This window comes from Phyllobates terribilis, unplaced genomic scaffold, assembly GCF_046119375.1.
Source record: "Phyllobates terribilis strain yellow unplaced genomic scaffold, ASM4611937v1 Scaffold_2__4_contigs__length_985480577, whole genome shotgun sequence".
NCBI classification, from domain to species: Eukaryota; Metazoa; Chordata; class Amphibia; order Anura; family Dendrobatidae; genus Phyllobates; species Phyllobates terribilis.
The window spans coordinates 111,309,624-111,337,490 of NW_027362762.1; the positions used below are offsets into that span (position 1 = coordinate 111,309,624).

At 42.7% G+C, this 27,867-nt stretch overlaps 1 protein-coding gene across 1 annotated transcript in view; it reads left to right on the forward strand.

The window, feature by feature from the left end:
• The window catches only part of B3GLCT (beta 3-glucosyltransferase), a 506,218-nt gene that overhangs the window by 399,782 nt on the left and 78,569 nt on the right, over positions 1-27,867 (forward strand). Inside the window, exon 9 of the mRNA XM_073662497.1 lies at positions 10,731-10,862. Coding sequence (XP_073518598.1) covers positions 10,731-10,862 — 132 coding nt within the window. The remainder of the gene's footprint in view (positions 1-10,730; positions 10,863-27,867) is intronic.

Genomic DNA, 27,867 nt, shown 5'->3' on the forward strand with positions numbered 1-27,867 from the left:
TCCGCATGTATTCTGCAGGAAAAACGCATGCACAATCTGCATGCGTTTTTTTCTGCCAGGGAGATGCAGAAATGCTGCAGAAATTTTCTGCTTCATTTCTGCATCGTGGGCACATAGCCTAATTCAGCAAAACTGCAACCACTTTTATTTAATCCTGAGTGATGCATGAATACACTGTTCTTCCGCATATAACCGGCAACTATTTTGTACTCTGATTAGCCCAGTCATGGCACATTGCCCAGCTGGGATTAAACAATATAAAACATAATGTCTTTTAGAACAAAACACATTGGTGATCTGATGAACGCAGAGGGAGACGGTAAATCTTAAGAGGGTTTGTCTCATTTTCTTTTCTTAAGGAAGTCATCACTTCCTTTGCTGTCCAGCTTCCAGGTTGTCGAGGGTGGTACGTTCCTGAAGATTGACAGTTTGGACCTGGACCAGTGGTTGGTCCGAATTGAGAGCTGTTCCCTCCTGCAACCAGAGCTTTGCCACTACCTCCTCCCAGATTTCGGGTGAAATTTTGAGTCGCAGTCGGAGCACTATACAACAACAGATACTAATTACATGAATTGAGGTCATTTGTCAACCTTTTTACAACCATAACTATGACACTTCTGCAGGTTGCAAATATAGGCACACCATGTTTTCACTTTAATAATACTCCTAAGGCCAGGTTTACATGAGCGTATTTCACGATCCATATACTTACCACAGTGCCCAGACTGAACATGTTCTTCCAACCTGAACTTAAAGCATCATAGCTACACATGGACCCACCGCCAGACCAGGCATTGCGGTCTGCAAAAGTCTGATCTATAAAAATATAAAATCTATCCAGTATGGTAAACACCGTTAAACAAATAAAAAAGAATAGGGGAAGTATTGCTGGTTTTTGTTCGCCTTATCTCCCCAAAAATAGCAATCAGAACATTGTATGTATCATAAAATTATATAAATTAAAATTCCAGCTCACCTTGCAATCAAGTGCTCGAACATCTCTGCGGTGACAACCAAATTTGATTAAAACTGCAGATTTTTCTTTTTCTAACCGCTAAATTATAAATAAAAAAACTCTACAATTTAGTAGCAGTATAACTGTATTAATCTGAAGAACAATCATGTTTCCTGAACATTATTGCTGCACAACAAATACCATAAAAACAAAACAAAAAAAAAAACAATGGCGTAATTGCATTTTTTACCTTTTCACCGCACTTAAATTTTTTTTTCCCAGTCTTCGGTACATTACGTGGTAAAGTGCATGGTGTAATTTAAAACTTCTAGTCGTCCCGCATAAAACATTTCCTCATGCGGCTTTGTCGACTGAAAAATAAAACAAAGTTATGACTCTTGGAACAAGGGGAGAGAAAAAACTGAAAGCACAAAAAAAACAATTTAAGTAGAAGTCCTTAAAGGGTTAGTTATTGTTAATGGTGGGTTTTTTATACATTATAAAGTTATAATTCTTGGATGAATGGCAAGAAAAAAAAACAAAAGCGCAAAAAAAAAGTAAATGGTTAAAAAAATTAGCTAACAGAAGGAAAAATGCCATAAGAAAATGAATGAACATTACCTGTTCAATCTGCTGCCACTGCAGCGCCAACACGAAGATTGACCATCCTGGTTTTTGTTCACTTCAGCAACGAAGCTTCAGTGGGGTTATTGATGCAGGGAAGTAAATAACGTCCAATGAGGACCACTAGAGCATTGGTGTTGGAGCTGCTGGGGATTGAACAGTTGAATATTTATTATTTTCCTGCTGTTTTTCAAATTCTGAACAAACTCTTTAGCCTTTATTTAAATGTAACCCTCTAAACTCCTTTAATTACAACATACACTACATGGAAAAATGAGCGAGAGTAGTGTTTTTCTGAGCATAGTAGGTGAGTATTAATGTGGCCATTAAAACAAAAACCTCTGACCTACTGAGCTTGTGTAGGTAGGGCACAACTCCATAAACCTTGTGAACAATTCCGAAAGGGTGCAGCCAACTTGGTAGCTGTGAAAAAGTCTTCAAGGGAGAATTCAAACATAACCTAATCAGACAGAGAAAATCCAGGTAACTGTCGCTCCCACAGGCAAAAAATAGATCATTCACGGGAATTCAGAAAAACAAAAATTTGTTAAAAACACAACGCGTTTCGACTGTACACAGCCATCCTCAGGTGTCGTCTTCTTGAGTTATCCAACCTCTTTACACGATCCTGCATTGTTAGAAGTATCTCAGCAGCTGACATATACCTTATACTGTCTCCTCTTTCATTACAGTGTTGTTATGACATTGTAGCAACTCGGAAAAATAGGTAACACACTAAAAACTGCAACTGACCCTGCCAGTTCCTGTACAGACTAGCGATTTTGACTCCACAGTCTCTAGTGGTTCCTGTGTGAGCTGAGATAGATGTCCCTAACCACAGACTAGATGATGGAAACTCTGATCTATGCTACCTGAAAGGCCGTCGAGTTTTTGACCTTCCTCCAGAAGAACCGGAGGGCAGAGAAGAGTGCAAATTACTTACAGAAGGTAAAGTGTGCTGAAATAGAAAGTGATCCCAGAGTGAGTCAAACAAACCATGAAATACAAAATAAATGATTGAATATGTACTGTTAGAGAATATGCCGCCTACTTCTTAAAAAGAAACAGAAGATAGGTGCAGAGAAAAAGAAAATAAAGAGGAAAGAAATAAACACTAGCTTGTCTTTCACTTACTGGCTTAAACTACAGCAGTATAGCTGGACATCCAAATGAGACTATCACCAGCAGGAAATAGGTGTATCTGCTGTGGCTCGGCGGAAAGAGAAGCCGACCACCAAGCACAGGCTCAAGGGTTCAAACACAGACGCATGACAAATATGTTCATATCCTTATTGCCATTGTGGACTGGGTAATGAGGTCAGGTAACTCAAGAAGAAGACACCTGAAAAAGGCTGGGTACAGCCGAAATACGAGGGTCAGTCAATAAGTAATGCCTCCTATTTTTTTTCTCCTTAAATAAGGTAGTTATGTTAAGGCTGAGTTCACACGATGCGTTTTTAATGCGTTTCCGCGGCGCTTTTGCAGTTGCGTAAACGCAATAAAAACGCATGGTAGAAGGGCAGCAATGTTCCCCAATTGAAATCTGCATGTGCTGTGCCCATGATGCGGATTTTTCCGCAGCGTAAACGCTGCGCTCAAAAATCCGCAGCATGTCAATTAATTTTGCGTAAACGCGGCGTTTTCGCCGCCATTGACTTGCATTAGAACGCGCCAATTCCGCAAGACTGCATTTGTACTTGCTCTATTGGCGCGTTCTAATGTGCGGATGGTACCCGGGAGAGGAGAGTCTCATCCACACCCAGGTACCATTAAAAAAGCTGTAAAAACAAGAATAAAATAAAAAATAAATGTATAATTACCTTCTGTCGGCCCGCGCACCGCTCCTGCTTGGTTCCCGGCACTTTGCAGTGAGTTGAAGGACCTGCGCTGACGTCAGAGTCATGTGACGGGTCATGTGACGCTGACGTCGGCAGGTCTTTCAATTCAAAGTAGCCGGCGAGGGAGAACGGATTGAGCAGGACAGCGCTGGCCATCAGAGGGTAAAGTATACATTTATTTTTTATTTTTACCACTCTCTCGGGTCACACTATATAAATCCATGCTGGTTGCATGGATTTATATAGTGTGACCTAGTTGTCAAGCACTTTCCAAGTGATGCTAAAATCGCCTGGAAAGCGCTTGTCAATCCACATGCGGAAACGCATGTGAATCCGCATGTATTCTGCAGGAAAAACGCATGCACAATCTGCATGCGTTTTTTCTGCCAGGGAGATGCAGAAATGATGCAGAAATTTTCTGCTTCATTTCTGCATCGTGTGCACATACCCTAAATATTCAAATTTAGCACAATTCCTCAAACCTTCTTCTCCAATCCACAGCAATTGCAACTTCCCGCACCAACAGGTGGCAGGACTGTATCCGTTTGAAAAATGGCTGACATCGATGTTCGTATTAGACAACTTTCTGTGATTGAATTCTTGCATGCAGAAGGTGAAACGCCCATTCGAATTCATGAGAGACTGAAAAATGTGTACGGTAATGCAACAGTGGATGTCAGTACTGTTAGACGATGGGTTCGTCGCTGTAACACAGCTGAAGGGCCATCACCGTTGGCTGACAAAATGCGGCGTGGCAGGCCAGTAACCGCAGTGACTCCAAGCAGCATTCAGCGAGTCGATGACATCATTTGTGGTGACCGCCGGGTGACTGCAGATGAATTGTGTGGCATTATCTGCCTCAGTAAAGGCAGTGTGATGACAATTATTGGACAACTGGGATACAGAAAAGTTTGTGCACGGTGGGTCCCAAGAATGCTTTTTACCATGCTGGAATACATGCCCTTGTTAAACGGTGGACCAAGACTGTGGAAATGGATGGAGATTATATTGAAAAGTGACAAATTAACGATTAATGTTGTGGTTTTCAACCTATGTAATTGCATTTGAATTTCTTGCCAATTAAAAGGAGTAAAAAAAAATAGCAGGCATTACTTATTGACTGACCCTCGTATGTTGTATTTTAATACATTTTTAATTATAATATAATGCATAGTGTTAATTTGTATATACAAAGTAATAGCATTTGTCTAAAAAGGGATGTAAAGCAGTATTGTGTCCGACTTTGGGTTGTATTTATTACTGACTGACGTTGAAAGGTTAAAGGGGAAAAAATCATTGGATCTTGGCCCAGAAAAGAGTGCCACATCATCCATTTGTAAAGGGTGGAAAATCATTTAGGTAAAAGTCATGTACTTCCTGAATTTGGAGATACACTCGTATAATACAATTAGCTTTTACGTGTCCTCCCAATAACATCATGGGTAACTTGAGTTATGTTGATCTTTGTAGCATCATACTGCCTAAATGTTGTTATGAACTAGTTTTGCAGAAAGGATAATTTTGTGTCATTATCCAGGTTGTTGTGGTCATTGTGACCGGCATTATTCTGCAGATTGTTACAATTTTAGCTGAGTCTCAATTAATGTTCTGCTATATAGTACTCAATAAGTGTAATTAAGATGTTCTCCCAAACAAGAAATTGTTTCCATCCATCTTGTATCTGAGAGTAAATGTTCCATTGAAAATACTTGTTTTCTCATAATACATTTTTCTGTATATGAATTAAAATGAAAAGCCCGACTCATTACTACTCTTATCTCTCTTATGGAACACATTCCTGGAAATCAGAAAGAGTAATCATTAAAGGCCTGATGTCAACCAATGGTCAATTGTTGATTGCTTCTCTGTTCTGTAAGAACAGAAATAAATAAGGACTGGATATAGCATTTTCTAACAACTTGACATGGAAGAAATAAAATCAATGGTTTGAAGTGTACCTATCATTTAGCTTCTAAGTAGGTTTTTCTGTATAGTCAATAAAGTGAATCTTTCGCCATAATTTGCTGCTCTACTCAAGGCTAATAGTAGCTATCAAAGAATACAGCGAACTTATAGGTATGAGTCCGCATATAAGCCTCCTTACTTTAGAATGTCAGGCATGTCATTCTCCATAAGGAAAAATGTTCCCCCTTAGACACAAGTCAGAGGCCTCTCAAACAGCCAAATCAGATCTCATGCTTTGCACTGAGGAGGGACAACACCCCCAAAACACATGTCTGCAAATTAAGATTCTGGTTTAGCCTTTATCCAAAGTCATGTGACGAGGCTCGTTAAAGGGTCGATATTGACTTTTAGGATTGCTACTTCCAATAGGTGGCACTAGAGTTCAAATCCTCTTTTCTGAAGAGACAGTTTGTGTATTTGCAATATTTATAATACCGTTGTCCCAAACGCCTCTCATCTATGCAGACACATGGCAGCCCATCAAACACAGCTGACTGGGATGAGGATGGAAGAGTCGGGGAGAACAATCCTCCAATGAATAAAGTGCAATCATAACTGAGTCCATTGTAATTTCATCGCTGCTATTGGCCAAACAGCACTGAACCTATTTCCATCACCTTAAACACAGTAGTATTCTGACAGATCTGCTTTAAAGGGGATTTAGCAGCAGATTTAACACCGCTAAAAAGGTCCAGAGGAATTAAAGGGTACTGCACTTTCAAGTAACTCTTCAAAATAAGTTGTCCTATCATGTATATATAAGGAATAACACAATTTCATTACATCACTTGTATCCAGCTTTTTCACCAGCAGTTTCTGTCTGCAGCCTTCATTTCTTAATGGAGTCTGACATGGTGGGAAGAGACTAACAGCTATGATGTCTTCTAGACACAGAGATGGGTTCCTGGTCTTCATTCCTTAGTTAGCACGCAGAAACATGGAGTATATTTCGTAACCAGGGCTGATTCTAGTTTTCCTTCTACCTGAGCGAGAATTGAAATTACACCTTCCCAGTAGTTTAATATATGACTGCAGCAAATTAATGCAATTCTGTAATTGTTTTGTTGGATTTGCTTTTACAGTACCCATTCTTTTTTATTTTATGCCGTAGAGGACTTGAATCTGTGATTGTCTGATAGCTTATACTGTAAATGGCAATACCACATTATTACAGTGTATAGAACAAACACTTTATCCTATGACTGCATCACCAGAACCATCATGAGTACATGAATACAGCACCAGAACCATTATTAGTATAATACAACTAAAGAACCACCATCAGTGCTTGAATATTGCACCAAAACCCACAATCAGTGCATGAATGCAACACCCGAACCATCATCAGTACATGAATACAGGACCAGAAACAACATTAGTTCATGAATGTATCACAAGAACCATAATCACTATATAAATACAGCACCAGGACCACTATCAGTATATGAATACAAAATTAATCTTAGTACAGCGCTCAATTGCAATGTCAGGTCAGGCTCCACCATATATACTTGTATCACATGAAATTACAGCTCCTAGTATGTCCTTAAAGGAGTGGTCCTAAACTAAAATTTATTTTAATGTTAAATGTCTGTCTAATATCATAATCTAATCTTTTTTATGATATATAATGTATTTCTAATATACTTGAAATCAAAAGTCCCTATCGTTCCTTCACTATGCTATCGAACCGCTTTTTTTTCTTTTTTAATACTTCCTGTGTTATACACTTCCTATGAGAATCCCAGTGCATGCAGGGATACTCAAGTAGTCATCAGGTGGCAGAGGCTGTGGTCATGGCCACAGCTTTTTCCACCCTCCTTAAACAAAGCGCCATCAGTGACATCTGGTTTAGGGGCTGGGCTCTGCTGAACATGCGTCGTTTGGCAATGCTCTGTAGGATCTTGTCACTGTGGAATATGCTGGCTCTGATCAGAAGTGACAAAACAGCAAAAGCGTGTGCATTGTAAGGAGATAATGAGTAGCGACCAGCCCCTTCCCCACAAGTAGAGAAGGAAGCAAAATTATCTAATAAGATGTGTTACAAAGTTTTTTTTATATTTGCCTGACATATTAATTTATGCAAATATTGTTGAAAGTACAGTTCCCTTTGAAATGTAATCATGCCTATGCTGGCGGAAAAAAAACTGCAAGAGTAACTTAGAAAACAAAAATTTATTCTCATACATCATATGCTCATTAGTTGACATGTGTCCAATGGGTGTTCCTGTATCATGGAAGTGTCTTGGATTCTTAGCTGCAAACAATCCCCTCCTCCTGCTTTTGATTGACTACTCCGAAATTCATGCTGCTGTATGGAACAGAAGAGCAGTGGCCTATCAAATGCAGAAAAAAGGGGTTAGGAAGATTTAGCAACTGTGAAGGCAAGATACTTTTTTGTTCAAGAATGAATAGCGCACAATTGCCAACTCTTTAGAAAGAAGCACTTGATTTATTAAAATTTATTTAGCAGTTTGGATTGTTTAAAAATGCGGACAGATCTGTCTCCGGCCTGTATGACCAGGGACATTGTACTCAGCTACTTTATCAATGTCAATAGAGTGGCAGAACGCATGCATTCTACTTCACTTGCCACCGACCCCCAGTGGCTGAGATATGGGGGGGGACATGTCCAGTGTTCATGCCATTGGTGGTGTCCCATAGGTTGCACTGACCCACAGTTTTCTAAGTCAGGACCTACCCCGTTTATAGATGATAACTTGTTTAGGTTATACAAATTTAAAAAATTATTATTATTAGGCTGTAATACCCCATTACGTTCGTTACATTCATACATTTTTTCTATTTTTGATTCCTTCTTCAAATTGGTGGAATGACATTATCAAAAGATCCATCAGGATTTGTCTATTGGATACTTTCATGTTCAACCCTATTGCGTCTTCCCTAAAGGTCCTAAGTGTCCTGTATTGCCCGAAGCAGGGAAGATTGAAGCTTTAGATGTTTTACATTTAGTACATTCTTGTTTATACAGTAGTTTGTTATTGAATGCATAATTTTTATCTGTTAATCATCTTGAACTTAATTTTCCTCTATTTTATTATTGATATTTATTTATAAGTTTATTAAACTCTTTAACTCCTTAGCAAGCTATACATTTCGTAACTGTAACTGCAGCAACAAGAACTTGCTCCGATTGTTGCACTTTAAATGTTAAATGTCGCTGTCAATCTCGAACAGCGGCATTTATAATATGTCCTTGCTAGCCTCCCATGATGTGATCGCAGGGAGCCAATTTATTTATTTAGTTATTTTACTCACTTAAATAGCGGCATTAATTCCACAGCGCTTTACAGACATTATGGGCACTGATCCCATTGGGGCTCACAATCTAAATTCCCTATCAGTATGTCTTTGGAGTGTGGGAGGAAACCGGAGAACCTGGAGGAAACCCACACAAACACGGGGAGAACATACAATCTCCTCGCAGATTTTGTCCTTGGTGGGATTTGACCCTAGGACCCCCTAACCACTGAGCCACCGTTCTGCCCAATTGCTGAACCAATGGATTCACATAGCAGCCAGAGGCCCGCTGAAGGTCCTCATAGCTGCCATGTTAGTTAGTCTCAGGCTTAGCGTCGTAGGAGAAACACAATTTTGGTATTTCAGTGTATATATAGTATAAACGATCAAACAATCGTCGTCCCTAACAAAAGTAAAAATAGAAAAAAATTTTTGGGGAAAACTTGAAAAAAATTGTGTAAATATGAATAATTACATATACAGTATACACACATGCCTAAGTCTGTCACACTTTCTATCTATCAAATATAAAATTATTTAAATCATATATTAAACAGCAAAAAGAGAACTAAAAAATCGGAGTACCAAAATTGCCATTATTGGATTTTCTGCACCCACCCCCCCCCCTCCTTCTCCAAGCAAATGCAATAAAAAAAAATTATCAAAATCTCACATGCACCTCAAAATGGTATCAATAAAAAATGCTCCATGTACAGAAAAATAAAAGCTATGGGTCTCATAATATGACAAAGCAAACACTTTTTTATTTTAAATTTTTTTTTACAAGTCTCAAAAATTGTTTCACCATAAAAACATACGGGTAAGAAAATGGTCACGTTTGGTATTGCCGAAATCATACCATCCTGGAAAATAATGTTGCAGCTAATTTTTTTTTTTGCAAATTCACAGCTCTTGAAGTTTTTTTTCTATTTTCCGGTACATTAAGTGGTAAAATGATTAGTACCTTCAAAACTTTATCTCGTCCTGCGAGATAAAGATAGAAAAATAAAAAAAAAGTTAAGGCTCTTGGAACAAGAAAGAAAGAAACGAAAGTTCAAAAACAAAAAATTCTGTGTTCATTAAAGGGTTGAAACTTTTATTCCTGCAGATATTGCTTTTTTAATGTTATAGCTAATTAAATTTTATCTTATAAAAACTTGTTTTGAGGAAGTCATCATATTGTAGGCACACATTTCCTTCTCTCTGTGTGTATAGTGTGTAATGTTGCTATCCTACTTTATACCAGGCTTCAAGCAGTGCAATAGCGCTGTCCTTAAAGGGGCCCTCCGGTCATATGATATTGATGACCTATCTTTCGTAAATGTTTATAACCACTTCTAGCTTCTCTTTTTAGCCTTCAGTTAGTGCAATATAGTGCATAGAGCTAGCAGCATCCAAGCATAGCATAGCAAGGCTGGTTGGCGGTCACTTCTGTTCTCGAAGAGGGATATTTTGCCTGTAACTGGGACTCCTTTGGATGCCCAAGTTACAGAGTACAACATCAAAAAAAACAACACACCACTCATCCTAAGGATAGTTAAGTAATATCTGATGGGTTGGGGTCCTACACCCTGCACTCTATCGATCAGCTGTTTTCTTGATTAATAGCTGAAGTGCATTACTTGGCCTTGGCCACTACACATTGAATGGAGCTGCACAGTACAGCTCCTTTAAGTGTCTAAATCCGACCAGAGCTAATGATCAGTAGGGGATCTGGGTGTCTGACTCCCACATATTTGATATTTATGATCTCTCCCAAGGATAGGTAATCAATATATGACTGGAGAACACATTTAAATCCTCTATGTGGCACATTATGACCCAATTTTAAAAGCAAAGCTGACAAGTGAGCTACAGAAAAAATAGTAAATCTCAACCTACTGTGTCTGCTCTAGTGGCCATTGTGAAAACTGCAATATTTTACATATTTTTAGATGGATGGCTTATAAATTTTTAAAAAATTCAACTCTGTTTATAGATTAAAAATAAACTTAAATTCATGTTATTAATGAGAACCTGATTGAAATAATCTGTCATTCCATTTAAATGTATTACTGAAACTTTTCTTCATTTTATTTTTTTAATAGATTGCCTTGTATATATGGCAAAAAGTTGATGCCTTGGAACTTACACCAGTGTCGGAGTTCTGCACAGAAGAACCTAAATCTTCAAAAGCAGCAGAATGTGCCACCACTTTCTTCAACACCCTTCCAGTCTGTGTAAGTGCACATTTGTAGTTGATTTCACTTAGCTGTTTGGGAGCATAATTGTACAGCATGTAGTTCTGGGATTCTTTAAACCCACTATATTGTAATTGTAAATGTTTATAACCGCTACTATGCACTTACACCTTACCTAGAGCTTAGTGTTATGTAGTGTATAGGGCATGGCATGGCAAGGTGACATGGCAATGACTTCTGTCACTGCAGATAGTTTTTTTTTTTCCCTGTAACTGGGACTCTCTTGGACACCCAAGTTACAGTAGAAACAGTACAGTTGAGCAAATAGATTTTCAATACCCTGGTCCACCCACCACATGGGTGGTCCATAGGATGATGGCACTTGTTCAGCAGCTATCTGCCAACATACCCTGCCAACATCTTATTAATAAACCCTGAACAATTTCATCGTTGTAGCATGACCCATGCATGATGTCACGCCAGGCCTACTTATCAGAAGAGGTACCGGTGAAGCCTGCAAGTAGATTATCAATGTGGTTGATATATATTAAAATACATCCACAGGTGTGTCTCTAATTAACGCAAAAGCTCATATGGGCAGTCCAGAATTGTTTAAAGGCATAGTAATCTTAGTGTATGTAAGCTTTTGACTTTGCAGTAAGTAATAAAAATGCCTTAAAACATTCTCTCTCTCTCTCATTATTCTGGCATTTGGCAAATATTAAAAATTATGGTAATCCTAATTGACCCAAAACGGGAAAGGTTTATTCTGATTTCATGTCATATATTGAGAAAAACATGCATATGTGTCTTTTTATATAGTGTTTGGAAACTTCTGGTTTCAACTGTATATGTGTGTGTGTGTGTATATATATATATATATATATATATATATAATTAAAATACTGGAGGGGGGAGTTATGTGTCACTCTGGATGTTGGCCTCACTGATATGAACCTAGCAAAATACTCCAGCATACGAAGTGCTGAGACGGGTTAATCAGCCATATTAAGGGCTGTTAAATGTAGAGCCTTTGGACTCATTCAGTTTTCGGTGTGTCTGGAGATGAGATTTCCAGAGCTGTGCTTGTGTTAAAGAGAACTGGATCATATGTTTTTCCCTGAGTCGGTGGATCCTCGCAGCCACACAGACTGTACTGTATGTTATTTTGTTTTTTCCCGTTATGCCACAAGGGCCGTGATTATTTACTTAATTTTGCACTGGTTTATGCAGTAAATTTTTAATAAACCAGTTGAAAACTTAAATGGAAAGTGTTCATGTGAATACCTACCTCTTGGAGCAGCTGAGTCAGCCAATCTACCACAATTGATGTTAGAAGTGCAGACAGCATTCCCAGGGAACACGTGTGACTGCTACAGAGGCACTGCATGTCCTTGGTGAAGGTGGCCATAAGCCAGTAAGCAACGTCAGACAGCATGGAGGACCTGATTAAACACCTTGTGCAAGCCCAACAGCAGCAACAGCTGGCACAACAGGAGACAATTAAGCTGCTTATGCAACTGATCCAGCAGCAACAATAATTCCAGCACTGACAACAGCAGCAGCAGATTGAATTTCTCACAGAGGCGGTTGATGGCACGGCGGCAGCTCTGACTCCAAGGTCAGCTGATGCTTTTTCCATCCGGAAGGCGGTAAAGAGAGCCAGAGAGCCATTCAGAAAATGACCCTGGGTGACGACAGAGACCTTTTGACCATTTTTAAAAGGGTCGGCAAGAAGGAGAAACTCCCGCCAGAGCATTGGGGAGAAATGCTGGCTCCATACTTAACGGAGGAGCCTCAGAAAGCATACTATGACTTAGCCTTACAAGACGCCAAAGAATATGTAATACTGAAACTGAAATTTTGGTGCGCTTGGAGTTGACCATGGCTGTCAGCGCACAATGGGTCCACTGCTAGCCGTATCATTGTAACAAACCCCCTCACTCCCAAATGTCTGATCTGCTGCACCTAGCCCAAAAATGGTTGCACCCAGAGTCCTCTACCCCTGCGCAGATGGTAGAGTGTGTGGTGATGGACTGGTTTGTGCACTCCCTTCGGAGGCCAATGCAGACTTGGGTTGCCCAAGGTGATCCCCGAAACACCGATGACCCAGGGTATCAGGGTCGAGGGTTCCTTGGGAAGGAAACCCACTCCATACTGGGGGTCCCAGTAGGGAATGGGACATGCAAGGTCCAAAGGGGCGGGGGAGGTAATGCCGAAGGTCCCTACTGGCGATGTTATATGCTGGAAATGTCAGGGGCCAGGCCATATAGCCGTCTGTTGTCCCCTGACCTCCGAACAGATGGACTGTAGCCTGGGACACCGCTGTTCATACTATGCGTATCCGACTTGCAGTGTGATCGATTCACCCAGCGAGGGGCCCCAAGCTTGTCTCGTAAAGGTGAATGGTCTGAAAGTGACTGACTGGACTACTAGACTCAGGAAGTCTGGTGACTCTCATGAGGGCAACACTTCCTTTCCAGCTGATCCCTGGGAAGACGGACTTTCCAGTGGCCAGATTGGATATTGAAATGGCCCAGGATACTGAATCCCATGAAGTCGGCGTAGTCCAGGACTTATTGCACCCCATTATCATAGGCTGGTCCTTTTGTTTATTTTGGGACTTGTGTGGGAAGGAGACAGGGTTTGGTTGCTCTGATAAGAGACGGGTCACCTCTAAAGAAGAATCACCACATCCAGAGTCTGACGGGTTTCCCTTCTGTGTCGTTTTGGGGGATGAGGAGGTAGTGTCCCATGAGACCGACATTCCTGAGTTAAGAGTGAAAAGCAAGAATTTTGAGTCCGCCCAACATAGGGACCTAACTCTGAAGGAAGCGTTCAATAATGTAACTGTCATAAACGGTACTAGTTTATAATCTGAAGAAGGTCGACTAGACAGAAATGTTATTTATATGACCATTATATGAATAATTCATGCAAAGAGTGCCGGATTCAATTGTTTTTGAGTTTTAAGGAGTGGGACCCTATCCATGCACATATTAGGTTTGTCACCATTTTCTGAGACCGGTAACTTTTTTTTATTTCTCCATCAATGAAGTTGTGTAAAGACTGATTTTATTGCATGGCACAAGCTAGTGTTTTTTAAAAAACTTTTTTTTTGGGATATATAGGATGTTTTTATTGCATTTTTAGGGATTTGCTATAACAAAAAATGGTAAAAAAAAATTACAATTTTAACCTTATAGATTAATTCATTTTATAGTTTGGACGGTTTTAGATGCGCCAATACCAAATATGTTTAATTTTTTAATTTCTTTATTTTTTTAAAAGGGAAAAAGGGGGTGGGATTAAATTTTTTATATATACCAGTACTTTTTAAACTTTTTTTTTTACTGTACTTTTTTCTTTTGTTCCATTAGCAAACCTGATCCTGCGATCATTTGATAGCTTCCTCTAAATACTTTTTTTTTAATGACTTTTTAGTGAAAATTATATTGTTCTATGAAGTCCAGCATAAGAAGACCAAGATGGATTCCAACTGCTTTGACCACCAATTGGCACCTGTGATCCCATGATTGCATCATGAGAGTGGGTGGGCACGATAGGAGCCAGTGCATTGGCAACCAGTCTTTTTAAATGCCACTGTCAGAAATTCGCAGTAGCATTTAAATGATTAAGTAATCGCAGACTGCCATTATAGGAAGATGCTGGCTGTATAACAGAGTTGAATCTGACATAGGATGTACGAATTATGTCATCAGCAGTACTGTAAGGTATCAGAATGAGAAGATGTAATAAAGATGTGACCAAGTAATATGGCTTTTACCATAGAATTACATGACAATCATATGCAGTTGAGCCTAGTACCAAATTCTAGTTGTGCTGTAAACTACCTGGTGCAACTGACGATGCCACAGCATTTTATCCGCCACCTCCGGCAGCGGGGGGAGATGCAACCAGGGAGCACACTGGTGTGGAGGATGCTATTATGAAGCATAGTAAGCAAATATGTTAGTTATAGACAGTCCCAAATTATGATAAATACACAATGCGAAAAAAATAAAATGGTGCCCATTGTTCCACAGCTCGTGGCGGCTTCCTCAGGTGCCCCTAACTTCTGCCTAATGATGATTTCTCTTGTTTCTTGCTGCTTTTTAATCTCTTCTTCTTTTTTTTTCATCCACTTTGATTAAATGACTCAGGTGTTACATTGTGTCTTATGCAAACTAACATCTGCCTCTCCCAATCAATTAACAAAACCTGCACATTAAACTCACGGCACCCGAGTAGTAATTATCCTCCAACTAAAGTTCCAATTGATCGGCATATAACACGCTATTGCGCTACTTTTCTGCACAACAAATGCTTTCTCTCCCCGCTTAGCTCACTCATTATGAAGTTCAATATTTTAACATAATTTCTCATGTAATTGAAGTAGTCGCGCTTCTTTCGTTGCACGATGGATTCAACACCCTGCACACATTATGAATGAACATTTTAGAAAACTAAAGTTTTGTAATTTGATTTTTTCTTGTTTTTTTTCTCTCTCACATAACATTAAATGGAAGGTTGACAACATTTTTGAATCAATTTAGAATCTCAGAATCTGTATTTCTTAAGGGGAACCTGTTATGTTAACATGGTGTGGGGTCTGCAGGCAGCATGATATAGAGCAGGAGGATTTTACCATATTAATATATAGTTTTTTAAAGAAAAATAAAGTAAAATTTAGATTTTAATCATTGAAATCCCTGCTGAAAGCCGCTCTAGATTATTTATCTGAGTACCATAAATTTTGAATGGAGCAGCAGGGCGCATGCGCAACTCCTCTTTGCTGCTGGGAGCCCCTATTTAGCAATTGTGGGAGTGATCACCTATCTGAAAAAGGTGATAACTTGATTAAACTAGAATAACCCTTTTAATTAGGACATGAAATACAGTGAAGGACCATAGATTTGTAGTGGTATTGTGTATAACCTGTCATTTAAAAATGTCCCCTTTATTCTCAGATGTTGCACATATGAAAAAGATGTACACTGTGTGGGAAAAAGTATTGAATTATCTTCATATTACACCTACTGGAGCCTTCATAACATCCCATTCTGAATCCATAGAAAATAATATGGAGTTGATTCCCCCTTTGCAGCTATAATAGCTTCCACTCCTCTGGGAAGACTTTCTAAAAGATTTTGGTGTCTTTGGGAGTCTTTACAGGTCATCCAGATGAACATTTCTGAGGTCAGACACGAATGTTGGAGGAGAGAGCATGGCTCCCAGTCTCCATTCTAGGCCACCCCAAAGTTGTTCGATGGGTTCGAGTTCAGGGCTCTGTGCTGCAAGTCAAGATCTTTCACAGTCAACTCTCCCAATTATGCCTTTTTGGACCTTGCTTTGTGCAATGGGTGACTATAATAATGGAACAGAAAAGGGTCTTCCCCAACCTTTTTACAATGTCTTGGTATGCTGAAGCGTTGAGATTTCCCTTCAACGGGGCATGGCCTAGCGTGCATGCGGTGAGAATGTGTTTCTGGAGAGCTCCCACTGGGAGTTTAGTGGTGGAAGGCTTATTGTAGATTGTAATCAGTGAATATGAATAGCGGTACCAGAGCGCCAATAACAGGGCAAAATTCTTAAAAGGACTGATCTATTAATACACACAACGCGTTTCGGTGGACACAGCCACCTTCATCAGGTGATCACCTTCATCAGGTGATGAAGGTGGCTGAGTCCACCGAAACACGTTGTGTGTATATTAATAAATCAGTCCTTTTAATAATTTTGCCCTGTTATTGGCGCTCTGGTACCGCTATTCATATTCACTGATTGTCCCTTTCCCCCTGTTGGGATGCGGTAGAGCTGCCTTTAATTTATTGTTCTTTCACCTGTGGGAGCAATTTAATTAGAATTACTACCCTGGTTTTCCAAGCTGCGCTGCCCTAACCCCTCCGGAACGCTGCCGGGGGTGTTGGTGAAGCTGGGCGTCCATCTCGGCGTTACATGCTACTAACCTGACCACGTGATCCACCACCGAGAGATCAGGATCTGTGAACGCCGCTGGAAATAGATGACAGCAACCAACAGAGCGGAGCTTGTGGAGCTTTACACTGGGGTTGTGCAGAGGTGCACAACTTCACAAGGTTAGTAGCCATCCCCACACCCCTCTAACAATTGCAATACTGAGCCACCCATTGCGCCTTGTTCTCTCCTCTCTTTACTAGTGTTGAGCCACCCCCGTAGTGTTCGAGTTCGGTTCGGTTCGTCGAACACCCGTGTGTTCGTCGAACTGTTCGTCGAACACCTTCGAACACCGTTAAAACCAATGGCAGGCAAACAAAAACACATAGAAAACACCTTCAAAGGTGTCCAAAAGCTGACAAACTGCTCAGAAGACACAACTAACACATGGAAAAGTGACAAGTACATATAGTCATGCGAAAAGAAAAGAGGTGGAGGAGTAAAAGGAGGGGGAGGCACAGATATAGGCATGTCATGCCCTTCTAAAATCCAAAAAGTGAGAAGCCGACACCTTCAGTCCGCTCCTGCCCGTGCCACCTCCGCGTCGCCGGGTTTGTGCCAGAGCCGCGGTGAACCCTGACTGCCAGCCCCCCTCTCCCAATACTGGTGCCTGTCCGCTGGTGGGTCGAGCGAGCCCCCCTGTGGTGGAGGCAGCTCTAAGCTTTTTAATTTAAATTGTCTCTCTAATTTGAATGAATACACTTTAAATCCATTTACAAGGATCTATTGGAGGGCAAGTCTCATGCCAGCAGCCGCGTAATTCCAGCTCCAGTAGTGTCCACTAAAGCTGCTGCAGTTAAAAAGCTTTTATAAGGATCGAGCTCGGCTGTCCACCGCAAGGCATCCTACTGCCAGTCCCAGCCCCTATGCCTTGGGGTGCCTCCTGATGCTCTTCACTGAGTATCCCGTGGTCCCGAAGCATTTCCTTTGAAAAAATTAAGTGTCCAAACTACAGGTGGTGTAGCTTGCTTAACAGCCGGGATAATCCGCTGACTAGCAGACACTGCTACTAGGCACAAAGTATTTCCTGGGCTAGATGCAGTTAAAAATTTGTAATTAGATACTCTCGTTGGATGCTGAGAAAGCATTCCATAGAGTCTCCTGGCACGCCATATATGATTCTCTTAAAAAGCTTGGGGTAGGGGTCTAGGGGACCCTTTTATAGCCAAAATCACGGCCCTGTATCGCAATACGTCACCTAGGCTGAAGATAAATGGAACTGTAGCACCCTGAGGGCTCGGTTGCTACAGAGGTATTGCACCTCACCCAGAGGTGTGATATCTCACTCTCAGGTAAGGATGTAGTGTGGATCAGGACCCGACACCTGCATGCATTACACCACATTGCCGTGGGGCAGGGCGACCAATATGCCCCTGAGATGGGCACGACAGTCCCTGTCCCTGGCTGGAGTGGGGGGAGGGAACACTGAGGAAGGGGAACCCTGTAGTGCAGGAGCAGGGAGGAAGCAGTTCCTGGGTGCATTGAGAAGGGAGTATAAAAGGTGGGCACCATCTTAGTTTAGTGCAGAGAAGTCTGAGCAGAAGTGGCAGGGAGCAGGGGCTCTGCATGAGCTCTGCTCCGGAGGCGGGCCTAGTAACAGAGGCCCAGGCCTGGAAGAGGGAGAAGGAAGGAAGAGGAGCGGAGAAGGCTCCAAGAACGAGGAACGAAGGGATCCCAGGGGTGCGGACGGGCGAGTCGCCACCGCACGCCCGAATCCACCTGCGTGGAGGGGTCAGGCCAAAGGGGGAGACCGGTCCCCGAAACTAGTGGAGGCAGGAAACGACCCTCAGCTAGAAACAGGAGGCTGTGACATTTTATGTGGCGCAGCCCCTCGCTACACCCGCTAGGAAGGCACCACATAGGGTCAGGGAAACTGGCGCCAAGTTTACCAAGAGGAGGCCCGAGGCAGCCGGACAGAAGGGTTGGTAAGAAAGGCCAGACAAAGGACACACAAAGGGGGTCCTGTGAAGCGCTCCAAAGTTATCTGGGAGTTGTCTGAGGCCCTCACCTGGTGAGCACAGTACGACGTGGGCAGCCGTTACCTGCAGACGTGGTCTGGATAATAAGAACTGTGAGTAAAGGCCCTGGACTGCATCACTGACTCCGTGTCGTTACTGCTGCTGCCCTGCACCATCACCCCCATCCTCCGCATACACTGCCCTGAGGCTATACTCTTCCCGTGGGGAGTTATGCTACGCTCTGCTGCACCCACAACACCAGCCTCAGCGGTCTGCCCTGGAGCGGCGGTTCACTCTGACCGCAATCCACGGGTGGCGTAGTCGGACATTTAAACATCAAAACCACATAAATAGTTCCGCCACTGGTTTGACCACCCTGAGCCACGGAACCGGGTCGCCGCCACGGAGACTACAACCACCAGCATCCACCAAAAAGGGTCCGGCTCCGGGTGTCCCAAGGCCCAGGGGGCGCGTCAGAACATTTTCATCACCTTTCACAATCACCAATGGGACAAGGCAGGGATGTTCTCTGTCCCCTCTCTTATACATCCTAGTGACGGAGCACCTGCTCTCATCAATTCGCCATAACCCCAATATTAGGTGGATTGAGGTGGGAGGCACCGAGTACAAGTGCTCTCTATTTGCTGATGATGTCCTAGTATATATCACTCAATCACATATATCCATCCATGCTGTTATGGCTGAAATAGATCACTTTGTTACATGGTCAAATTTTAAAATCAATGCAGCGAAGTCTGAGGCCCTCGATGTCTCCCTCCCCAAATCCATATAGGATTCCATCCAGTCCAACTTTCCCTTTGCCTGGCCCTCACAGGGTATCAAATACTTAGGAATTCCTATTCATAGAGACCTCTCCCATCTATGTTATCTTAATTTTGGGCCCTTTATTGAACAACTCCATACAGACCACGGTTGGCAAGTTAGAACTGTAAGATTCACTACGTGAACCACTGGTGTTTTGTGGAAAAGCACATGTACACTGTGTTCCAAATTATTATGCAAAAAGTGTTTAGGAGTGATAAGGGAAGAATTTGTTTGTCAGTTAAACTCATTGATGGTGATGTGTGTCAGGGCTCTTTATATCACTGTAAGCAATTGCAGACACCTGTGCTAATTAGTTTGGCAGGTGTGTCCAATGAAAGGCAAGACTACTTAAGAAGGCTGTCTCACATTATTAAGCAGCCTACATTTTCTGCCAAAATGGAAAGAAAAAGGATGTGTCGGCTGCTGAGAAGCAACAAATTGTGGAGTGTTTAGGTCAAGGCATGACTACAATCAACATTGTGCGATGATCAGGATGAAGTGTCTTGGCAATCAAGAAGTATGTAGCTGATTCACAGTACACACGTGTGCGTGCTGATAAGGGCAAATTGAGGACTCTTTCCTACAGGCAATTACGTCAGGTTGAAAGAGCAGCGGCAAAAAAGCCTTGTCATAGCAGCAGACAAGTTTTTGAAGCTGCTGGTGCCTCCAACATCCCCCGAACAACAAGATGCAGGGTCCTTCAGAGGTTTGCAGCTGTGCATACGCCATCCTGTCGACCTCCTCTATCCACTTCACACAAGCAGAAACGGCTCCAGTGGGCCAAACATTACATGAAGACTGATTTCAAAACTGTTTTGTTCACGGATGAGTGCCGTGCAGCGCTCGATGGTCCAGATGGATGGAGTGGAGGATGGCTGGTTGATGGACACCCCACGCAAACACGGCTACAGCGCCAACAAGGAGGAGGTGGAGTAATGTTTTGGGCTGGAATCATGGGGAGAGAGATTGTCGGCCCCTTTAGGATCCCTGAAGGCGCTAAAGATGAACTCCATAATGTTGGTGGATTTTCTCAAACAGCACTTCCTGCCATGGTTCAAGAAGAAGAACCGTGTATTTCACAGCAAGATCATTTTTTTGCATGATAATGCACCATCTCATGCTGCACATAAAACATCTGCATCTCTGGCTGATATGGGCATAAAAGGGGACAAACTTATGGTGTGACCCCCATGCTCCCCTGACCTCTACCCCATTCAGAACCTTTGGAGCATCATTAAAAGGAGTGTCTATGATGGCGGGAGGCAGTTCACATCTAAGCAACAGCTCTGGGAGGGTATTCTGTCCTCATGCAAAACAATTGAAGCAGAAACCATCCAAAACCTGACAAATTCAATGGACGAGAGAGTTCAGAAGCTCCTTTCGAACAAGGGGTCCTATGTGAAAATGTAACATCACCTAGAATAAAGTTTTGAGTTGAAAACTGTTTGATTTCAGTTTCTCACAACCTGCTAATGCTTATAATTTCAAAAATGACCATTTTTTTGGTCTTTATTAAAATGAAAAGGTTGATCGAAAAGTTTGGGGGATCTAAGAGTGTGGCAACCCAGTAGTAATGATTACTTCGAATTCTGACAATATGAGGGTCATGCTGCAGGTAGTGCAGCAAGAAGGCACTTATGTGTCTTGCGCATCTCGGAGCCCCAAAATTATTTTCCGGGCTAGATGCAGCTAAAAATTATTATTAATTTTAAATCTGGTGAAGCTTTAGTATAGATGGCCTAATAGGATCAGTGCTGCACACTGCTACAAAGCCCAAATTATTTTCCAGTCAAGATACAGATAAACATGATTAGTAATTTTAAATCTGGTGGAGCTTATTATAGATGGCCTAATAGAATCAGTGCTGCACACTGCTACAAAGCCCAAATTATTTTCCAGCCAAGATACAGATAAACATGATTAGTAATTTGAAAGCTTAAAACGGTTGGTAGGGTGATTTTAACCAATCATCAAGCTTTTACTCTCCCCAGGATGACACAGGGGTAGAAAAGTCGTTTCAGATCCATGATTTGTTCATCTTTATGAACGTGAGTCTGTCTACATTATCAGTGGAGAGCCGCGTGCGCTTATCTGTCAGCACACCACCAGCAGCGCTGAACACACGTTCAGACAGAACGCTGGCTGCGGGGCATGACAAGATCTCCAAGGCGTAAGTGGCTAGCTCCGGCCATTTATCCAGATTGGAAGCCCAAAAAGAGCAAGGGTCCAGTGACACAGTCATGGCTTCAATGTTTACTTGGAGATACTCCTGTACCATCGTCTCTAGGCGTTGACTATGTGTCAGACTTCTTGTCTCCTGTGGCCTTGCAAAGGATGGGCTAAAAAAGTGGTGAAATGATTCCGCAAAATTGATGTTACCAGCAGATACTGTGGTTCTGTTACGGTTTGAGTGCTGAACACTTGACGGTCCCACGGTTGGCAAGTTGGAACTGTGAGATTCACTACGTGCACCACTGGTATTTTGTGGAAAAGCACATGTAAGATTCTGCAACAGTCTCTGCTGATACTCCTGCATGCGTGCATCCCTTTCTATGGCAGGAATAATTTCTGCAAATTTACTTTTGTACCGGGGATCTAACAGTGTGGCAACCCAGTAGTCAGGATTATTTCTAATTCTCACAATTCGAGGGTCATGTTGCAGGTAGTGCAGCAAGAAGGCACTCATGTGTGTTGCGCATCCAGGAGCACCAAGTCCCTGTTGTGTTGGTGGCGAGGTAACAATCATGCTTCCTTCCTCTGTCCTCTCCCCCCAACCTCGCACAACAGAAATGTGATCAAGGTCTCCCTCATCTGATGAGTCTTCCATCAGTTCGTCCTCCACTTCTTCCTGGGCTCCTGCACCTTCCTCACTAGTTTGGCTGCTACCATGCGCCCTGGTAAAACCATCTCCCCCACCCTCACATGCCTGCCGCCTTGGTGCTGCCGACCGTCTGGACCTTGCAGATGTTAGCCCTTCCGCATACAACTCCTCCTCTACTTCCTCCACCTCCTCTTGTGCCACCACCTGACTCCGAATTCTGTTTAACATGTGCTCCAGCATGTAAATCACCGGAATAGTCATGCTGATAATGGCATCGTCAGCACTAAACATCTTCGTCGCCATTTCAAAACTGTGCAGAAGGGTGCATAGGTCCCTGATCTGAGACCACTCCTCCAGCGTGATTTGCCCCACCTCTGGATCTCGTTGGCCCAGGCTATACGTCAGAACGTATTGCACCAGGGCTTGTCGGTGCTGCCACAGTCGCTGCAACATGTGCAGAGTTGAATTCCACCGGGTAGGCACATCGCATTTTAGCCGGTGAAGTGGCAGGCCCAACGACTTCTGTAGAGATGTAAGTCGCTGAGCTGCGGGATGCGAACGGCGGAAGTGAGCACACAGCGACCGTGCCCTCTGCAGAAGGCCATCTAGTCTGGGATAGTGGGCTAAAAATTGCTGGACAACCAGGTTCAACACGTGAGCCATACAAGGCACGTGTGTGACATTGCCCCGGCGAAGGGCCGCACCCAGGTTTGCAGCATTGTCGCACACGGCCTTCCCTGGTTTCAGGTCCAGTGGAGACAACCATTCATGAAATTGGTTCTCCAGAGCTGACCACAACTCCTCAGCTGTGTGACTCACATTTCCCAGACATTTCAATGTAAAAACCGCCTGATGACGTTGAGCCCTACTGCCAGCATAGTAAGGAGGTGTGCAGGATCCCTTCTGCGCAGTTAGAAAGCTTGTGGCATGACCAGACAGGCTTTGGGTGCAGGTGGAAGACCGAGAGGAGGTTGAGGAGGCAGAAGCAGTGGAGGAACTTTGACATAAAGAGGATTGACGCACAACTCGTGGGGACGGCAAGACTTGGACAGCAGCCCCTTGTCCTGCTGTCACCATAGTTACCCAGTGCCCAGTCAGCGACATGTAACGCCCCTGTCCATGCCTACTCGTCCAAGTGTCTGTGGTGAAATGCACCCTGTCACACACAGAGTTTCTCAAAGAAGCGGTGATGTTGTGTGCGACATGCTGGTGGAGTGCAGGCACACCTTTCTTTGAGAAGTAGTGCTGACTGGGCATCTGGTACTGGGGCACTGCGACGGACATAAGGTCTCGAAAATCCTCTGTGTCCACCAGGCGGAAAGGCAGCATTTCTGTAGCCAAGAGCTTGCAGATGGTGAAATTCAACCTCTTAGCTTTCTCATGGCTAGGAGGAAATGGTCTTTTACTTGTCCACATCTGAGGGACCGAGGGCTGGCTATTGTGCTTAGACGGGGTTGATAAGGGTGTCCCCGGCAAACTGCCGGTCTGTGAGGAAGATGCAGGCGGACATGTTAGGTTGCCTTGATCCAAAGGTGGTGCTATCGATGTCGGACAGCGCTCAACACCAGCTGGTGTTACCACCTCCAAAGAAAATGATGACCTGCCAATCACGCTGGCTGTTGCGGGTAAAGAGGTGGCAGGTCTGCGCCCCAAAACAGGTGTGACTGCTGTCCCCCCAGTCACAGAGGATGAAGAGGCCGCGGATGCACAAGATATGGCAGACGGTGGTTGGCCCGGCTGGCTAGTTCGCATTGTAGCACACTGAGCTTCCCACTGCAACTTATGCTTCTTGTCCATGTGCCGGTTCATGCATGAAGTACTCAAACTATGTATTTTTTGGCCTCTACTTAGCTTTTGCTGACAAATGTTACAGATAACACGAGTTGGGTCATCTTTATCGATCTGAAAAAATGCCCAGGCTATGCAAGGCTTAGCACCCATGCGACCTGAAGAGCCACCACGACTTGTGGTGAGAGGCAGAGTTGTGTTTGAGGATGCAGTTGTTGACGTGCTTCCAGTACTACGTCTCTGTCCAGGAAGGCGCAACCTGACCTCGTCGTCACTAGCATCTTCCTCCACCTCCTCTGCTGACCTCATCTCTTGGCTGACTGTGGGTTGACAGTAAGTGGGATCTCCAACCTCATCATCATCACCCTGTGCGTTATCACACCCGTCGTCCTCAGAGCCAACCTGTTCCTGCCCTGACAAAAAACTAAAGTTGTCGCTCCAATCAGGTATTTGAGTCTTATCATCGTCTTCCTCATTGTCTCCACCAACAGGAGTTACAGTTTGGGAATGAGGGTCTACATTATGGTCAGAACCTTCTGCGTCTGGTCCTGGATCCGACTCATAAAGATTCTGGGCATCAGTGCAGATCATTTCCTCGTCTGGATTCACAGAAGCGCTGGAGTCGACCTCTGATTCCCAGGCTATAATATGAGTAAACAGCTCTGCAGACTCAACCATCTGTTCTACCTCATACTCAGACAGGCAGCTGGAGATTTGGGAGCTGTGAGGAAGCAAGTGCGATTGGGGTGACACCTTTGAGGACTGGAGTATTTGCGATGTTGAAGTTGATGTGGAGGAGAGCCCACTTAAAGGAGCACTTGATATCCGTTGAAGCACCTGCTGTTTTTGTGCCTCATCTGGAATTTGTAGCGATTGGCGTGGCCGTAAGAAAGGGATCTTATCACATTGTCCGCTAAAAGAAGTAGACATTTTAGTTTGGCTGGAAGATGGTCTTTCTTCTGCAGATGTTACTGTTGCTTTAACACCTACCCCACGGACACAACCTTTTTTCCCCTTCCCAACACGCCTATTCCCCTTTCCACCAGCAGCAGGCCTTTTTCCACTCATTTTGGTGGTTAACTAATTCACAACTCTGGAGTTGTTTGCACAAAAAAACAATGGATGAGAACCGAGCAGAGCTGAGTGGCCAAACTGTGGTATTAGGCCAAACCTATTGGCTGGGTTAGATGCAGAAAAAAATTATATTCAATTTGCAACCTGATGGAGGTCAGTATAGATGGACTAATAGAACAAGTCCCACACACAGCTAGAAGCCCAAATATTTTTTCAGAGGTAGATGCAGAAAAATTTTTTATTCAGTTTGCAACCTGATGGAGGTCTGTATAGATGGATTAATAGAACAAGTCCCACACACAGCTACAAGCCCAATAGTTTTTCAGAAGTAGATGCAGAAAAAAATATATATTCAGTTTGCAACCTGATGGAGGTCAGTATAGATGGACTAATAGAGAAAGTCCCACACACTGCTAGAAGGCCAAATATTTTTTCAGAGCTAGATGCAGACAAAAAATTATTTTGAATTTGCAACCTGATGGAGGTCAGTATAGGTGGACTAATAGAACAAGTCCCACACACTGCTAGAAGGCCAAATATTTTTTCAGAGGTAGATGCAGATAAAAATTATTTTTAATTTGCAACCTGATGGAGGTCTGTATAGATGGATTAATAGAACAAGTCCCACACACAGCTAGAAGCCCAAATATTTTTTCAGAGGTAGATGCAGATAAAAATTATTTTTAATTTGCAACCTGATGGAGGTCTGTATAGATGGATTAATAGAACAAGTCCCACACACAGCTAGAAGCCCAATATTTTTTCAGAGGTAGATGCAGAAAAAAATATATTCAGTTTGCAACCTGATGGAGGTCTGTATAGATGGATTAATAGAACAAGTCCCACACACAGCTAGAAGCCCAATATTTTTTCAGAGGTAGATGCAGAAAAAAATATATTCAGTTTGCAACCTGATGGAGGTCAGTATAGATGGACTAATACAACAAGTCCCACACACAGCTAGAACCCAATATTTTTTCAGAGGTAGATGCAGAAAAAAATATATTCAGTTTGCAACCTGATGGAGGTCTGTATAGATGGATTAATAGAACAAGTCCCACACACAGCTAGAAGCCCAATATTTTTTCAGAGGTAGATGCAGAAAAAAATATATTCAGTTTGCAACCTGATGGAGGTCAGTATAGATGGACTAATACAACAAGTCCCACACACTGCTAGAAGCCCAATATTTTTTCAGAGCTAGATGCAGAAAAAAATTATATTCAATTTGCAACCTGATGGAGGTCAGTATAGATGGACTAATAGAATGATGCTATGCCCAAAAGATTTTACTTCACTAGGTGCAGTAAAAAAATTGGTATTCTATACACAGGTGGTATATCTTGCAACACAGATAGGCTACTCCACTGACTAACACACTCTGCAATAGGCCAAAAAGGATTAGCTTTGCTAGATTCAGCCAAATGCTGTGAAAAAAACTTGCACAGCACTGGCACAGACCTGCCTGGCAAAAACTGATAGGAACTGATGTAACCTAGTCCTGAAAAGGACTGCAATTACAATTAGTCTTTACTCCCACAATCTATCTATTTAAGAGCACAGACCTGCCTGATAAAAGTCGTAGGAAATGCTGTAACCTAGTCCTTAAAAGGACTGCAATCACAACTATTCCCTACTCCCAAGCTATCTGTAGATTTGTGTGAAAATTGGCTTGAAATTAACAAGGTATAGCGCACACAGCAACAGCGGTGCCGTCTAACACGCAGCTGCAGCAGTGAGAAAATGGTGGCGACGGGGAAAATGGCTTGGTCTTATAGGGCAAGGACATGTGACATACACTGCCAATGACACATGCCCTTGCTTGTGTGAAAAAAAGCACTTCGCTCCGTGTGTGCGCTGCTGATAGGCTGACAGATTGCACCTCCCCACTGTAAATGCGGGAAAGAGAAAAAAAAAAATGGAGATCTTCATTGTTCCTGCAGAGATCCATCCCCTGCCCCTCCCCCCACCCCGCTGTACACTCAAACTGCGTATTAACATTAATTTTCATCATTACTGAGAAAAAATCCAGTTATGATTTTGGTGCACGAACAGTTATCGAACATAACCTCGAACAGCCGAATTTTTCACAAATTGTTCGTGTTCGCCGAACGGCTCGAACACCGCCCAAAACAGCTCGAATTTGAGATTGGCGAACGGTTCGAGTAGAACAACGCTCATCTCTACTCTTTACATATTGTAGATTGTAGGCTTTTCTGAAAAGATGGGGCTTTGTGTTGCTTTTGAAAGGTTTTAAATAAGGGGAGAGATTAACTGGCTGGTACAGATTATGGAGAAATTTTGGAGAAGGTTGTGTGTAAAGCAGATAAGAATGCAAATTAGTTCTTGTGAAGACAGGATATGTGAGGGGATTGTATCAGCATTTACTGTATCCTGAAAATGTAAATCCATTTCTGCCCACCATCTGTGTAGATATAGCGGGTGAAACAAGTATTGAACACTTGTTCAATTTTCTAAGTAAATCTATTTCTAAAGGTGCTATTGACATGAAATTCTCACCAGATGTCGGTAACAACCTATCAAATCCACAAAGGCAAAGAAATTGAACCATAGATATCCATAATTTAAGTTACCGTATTTT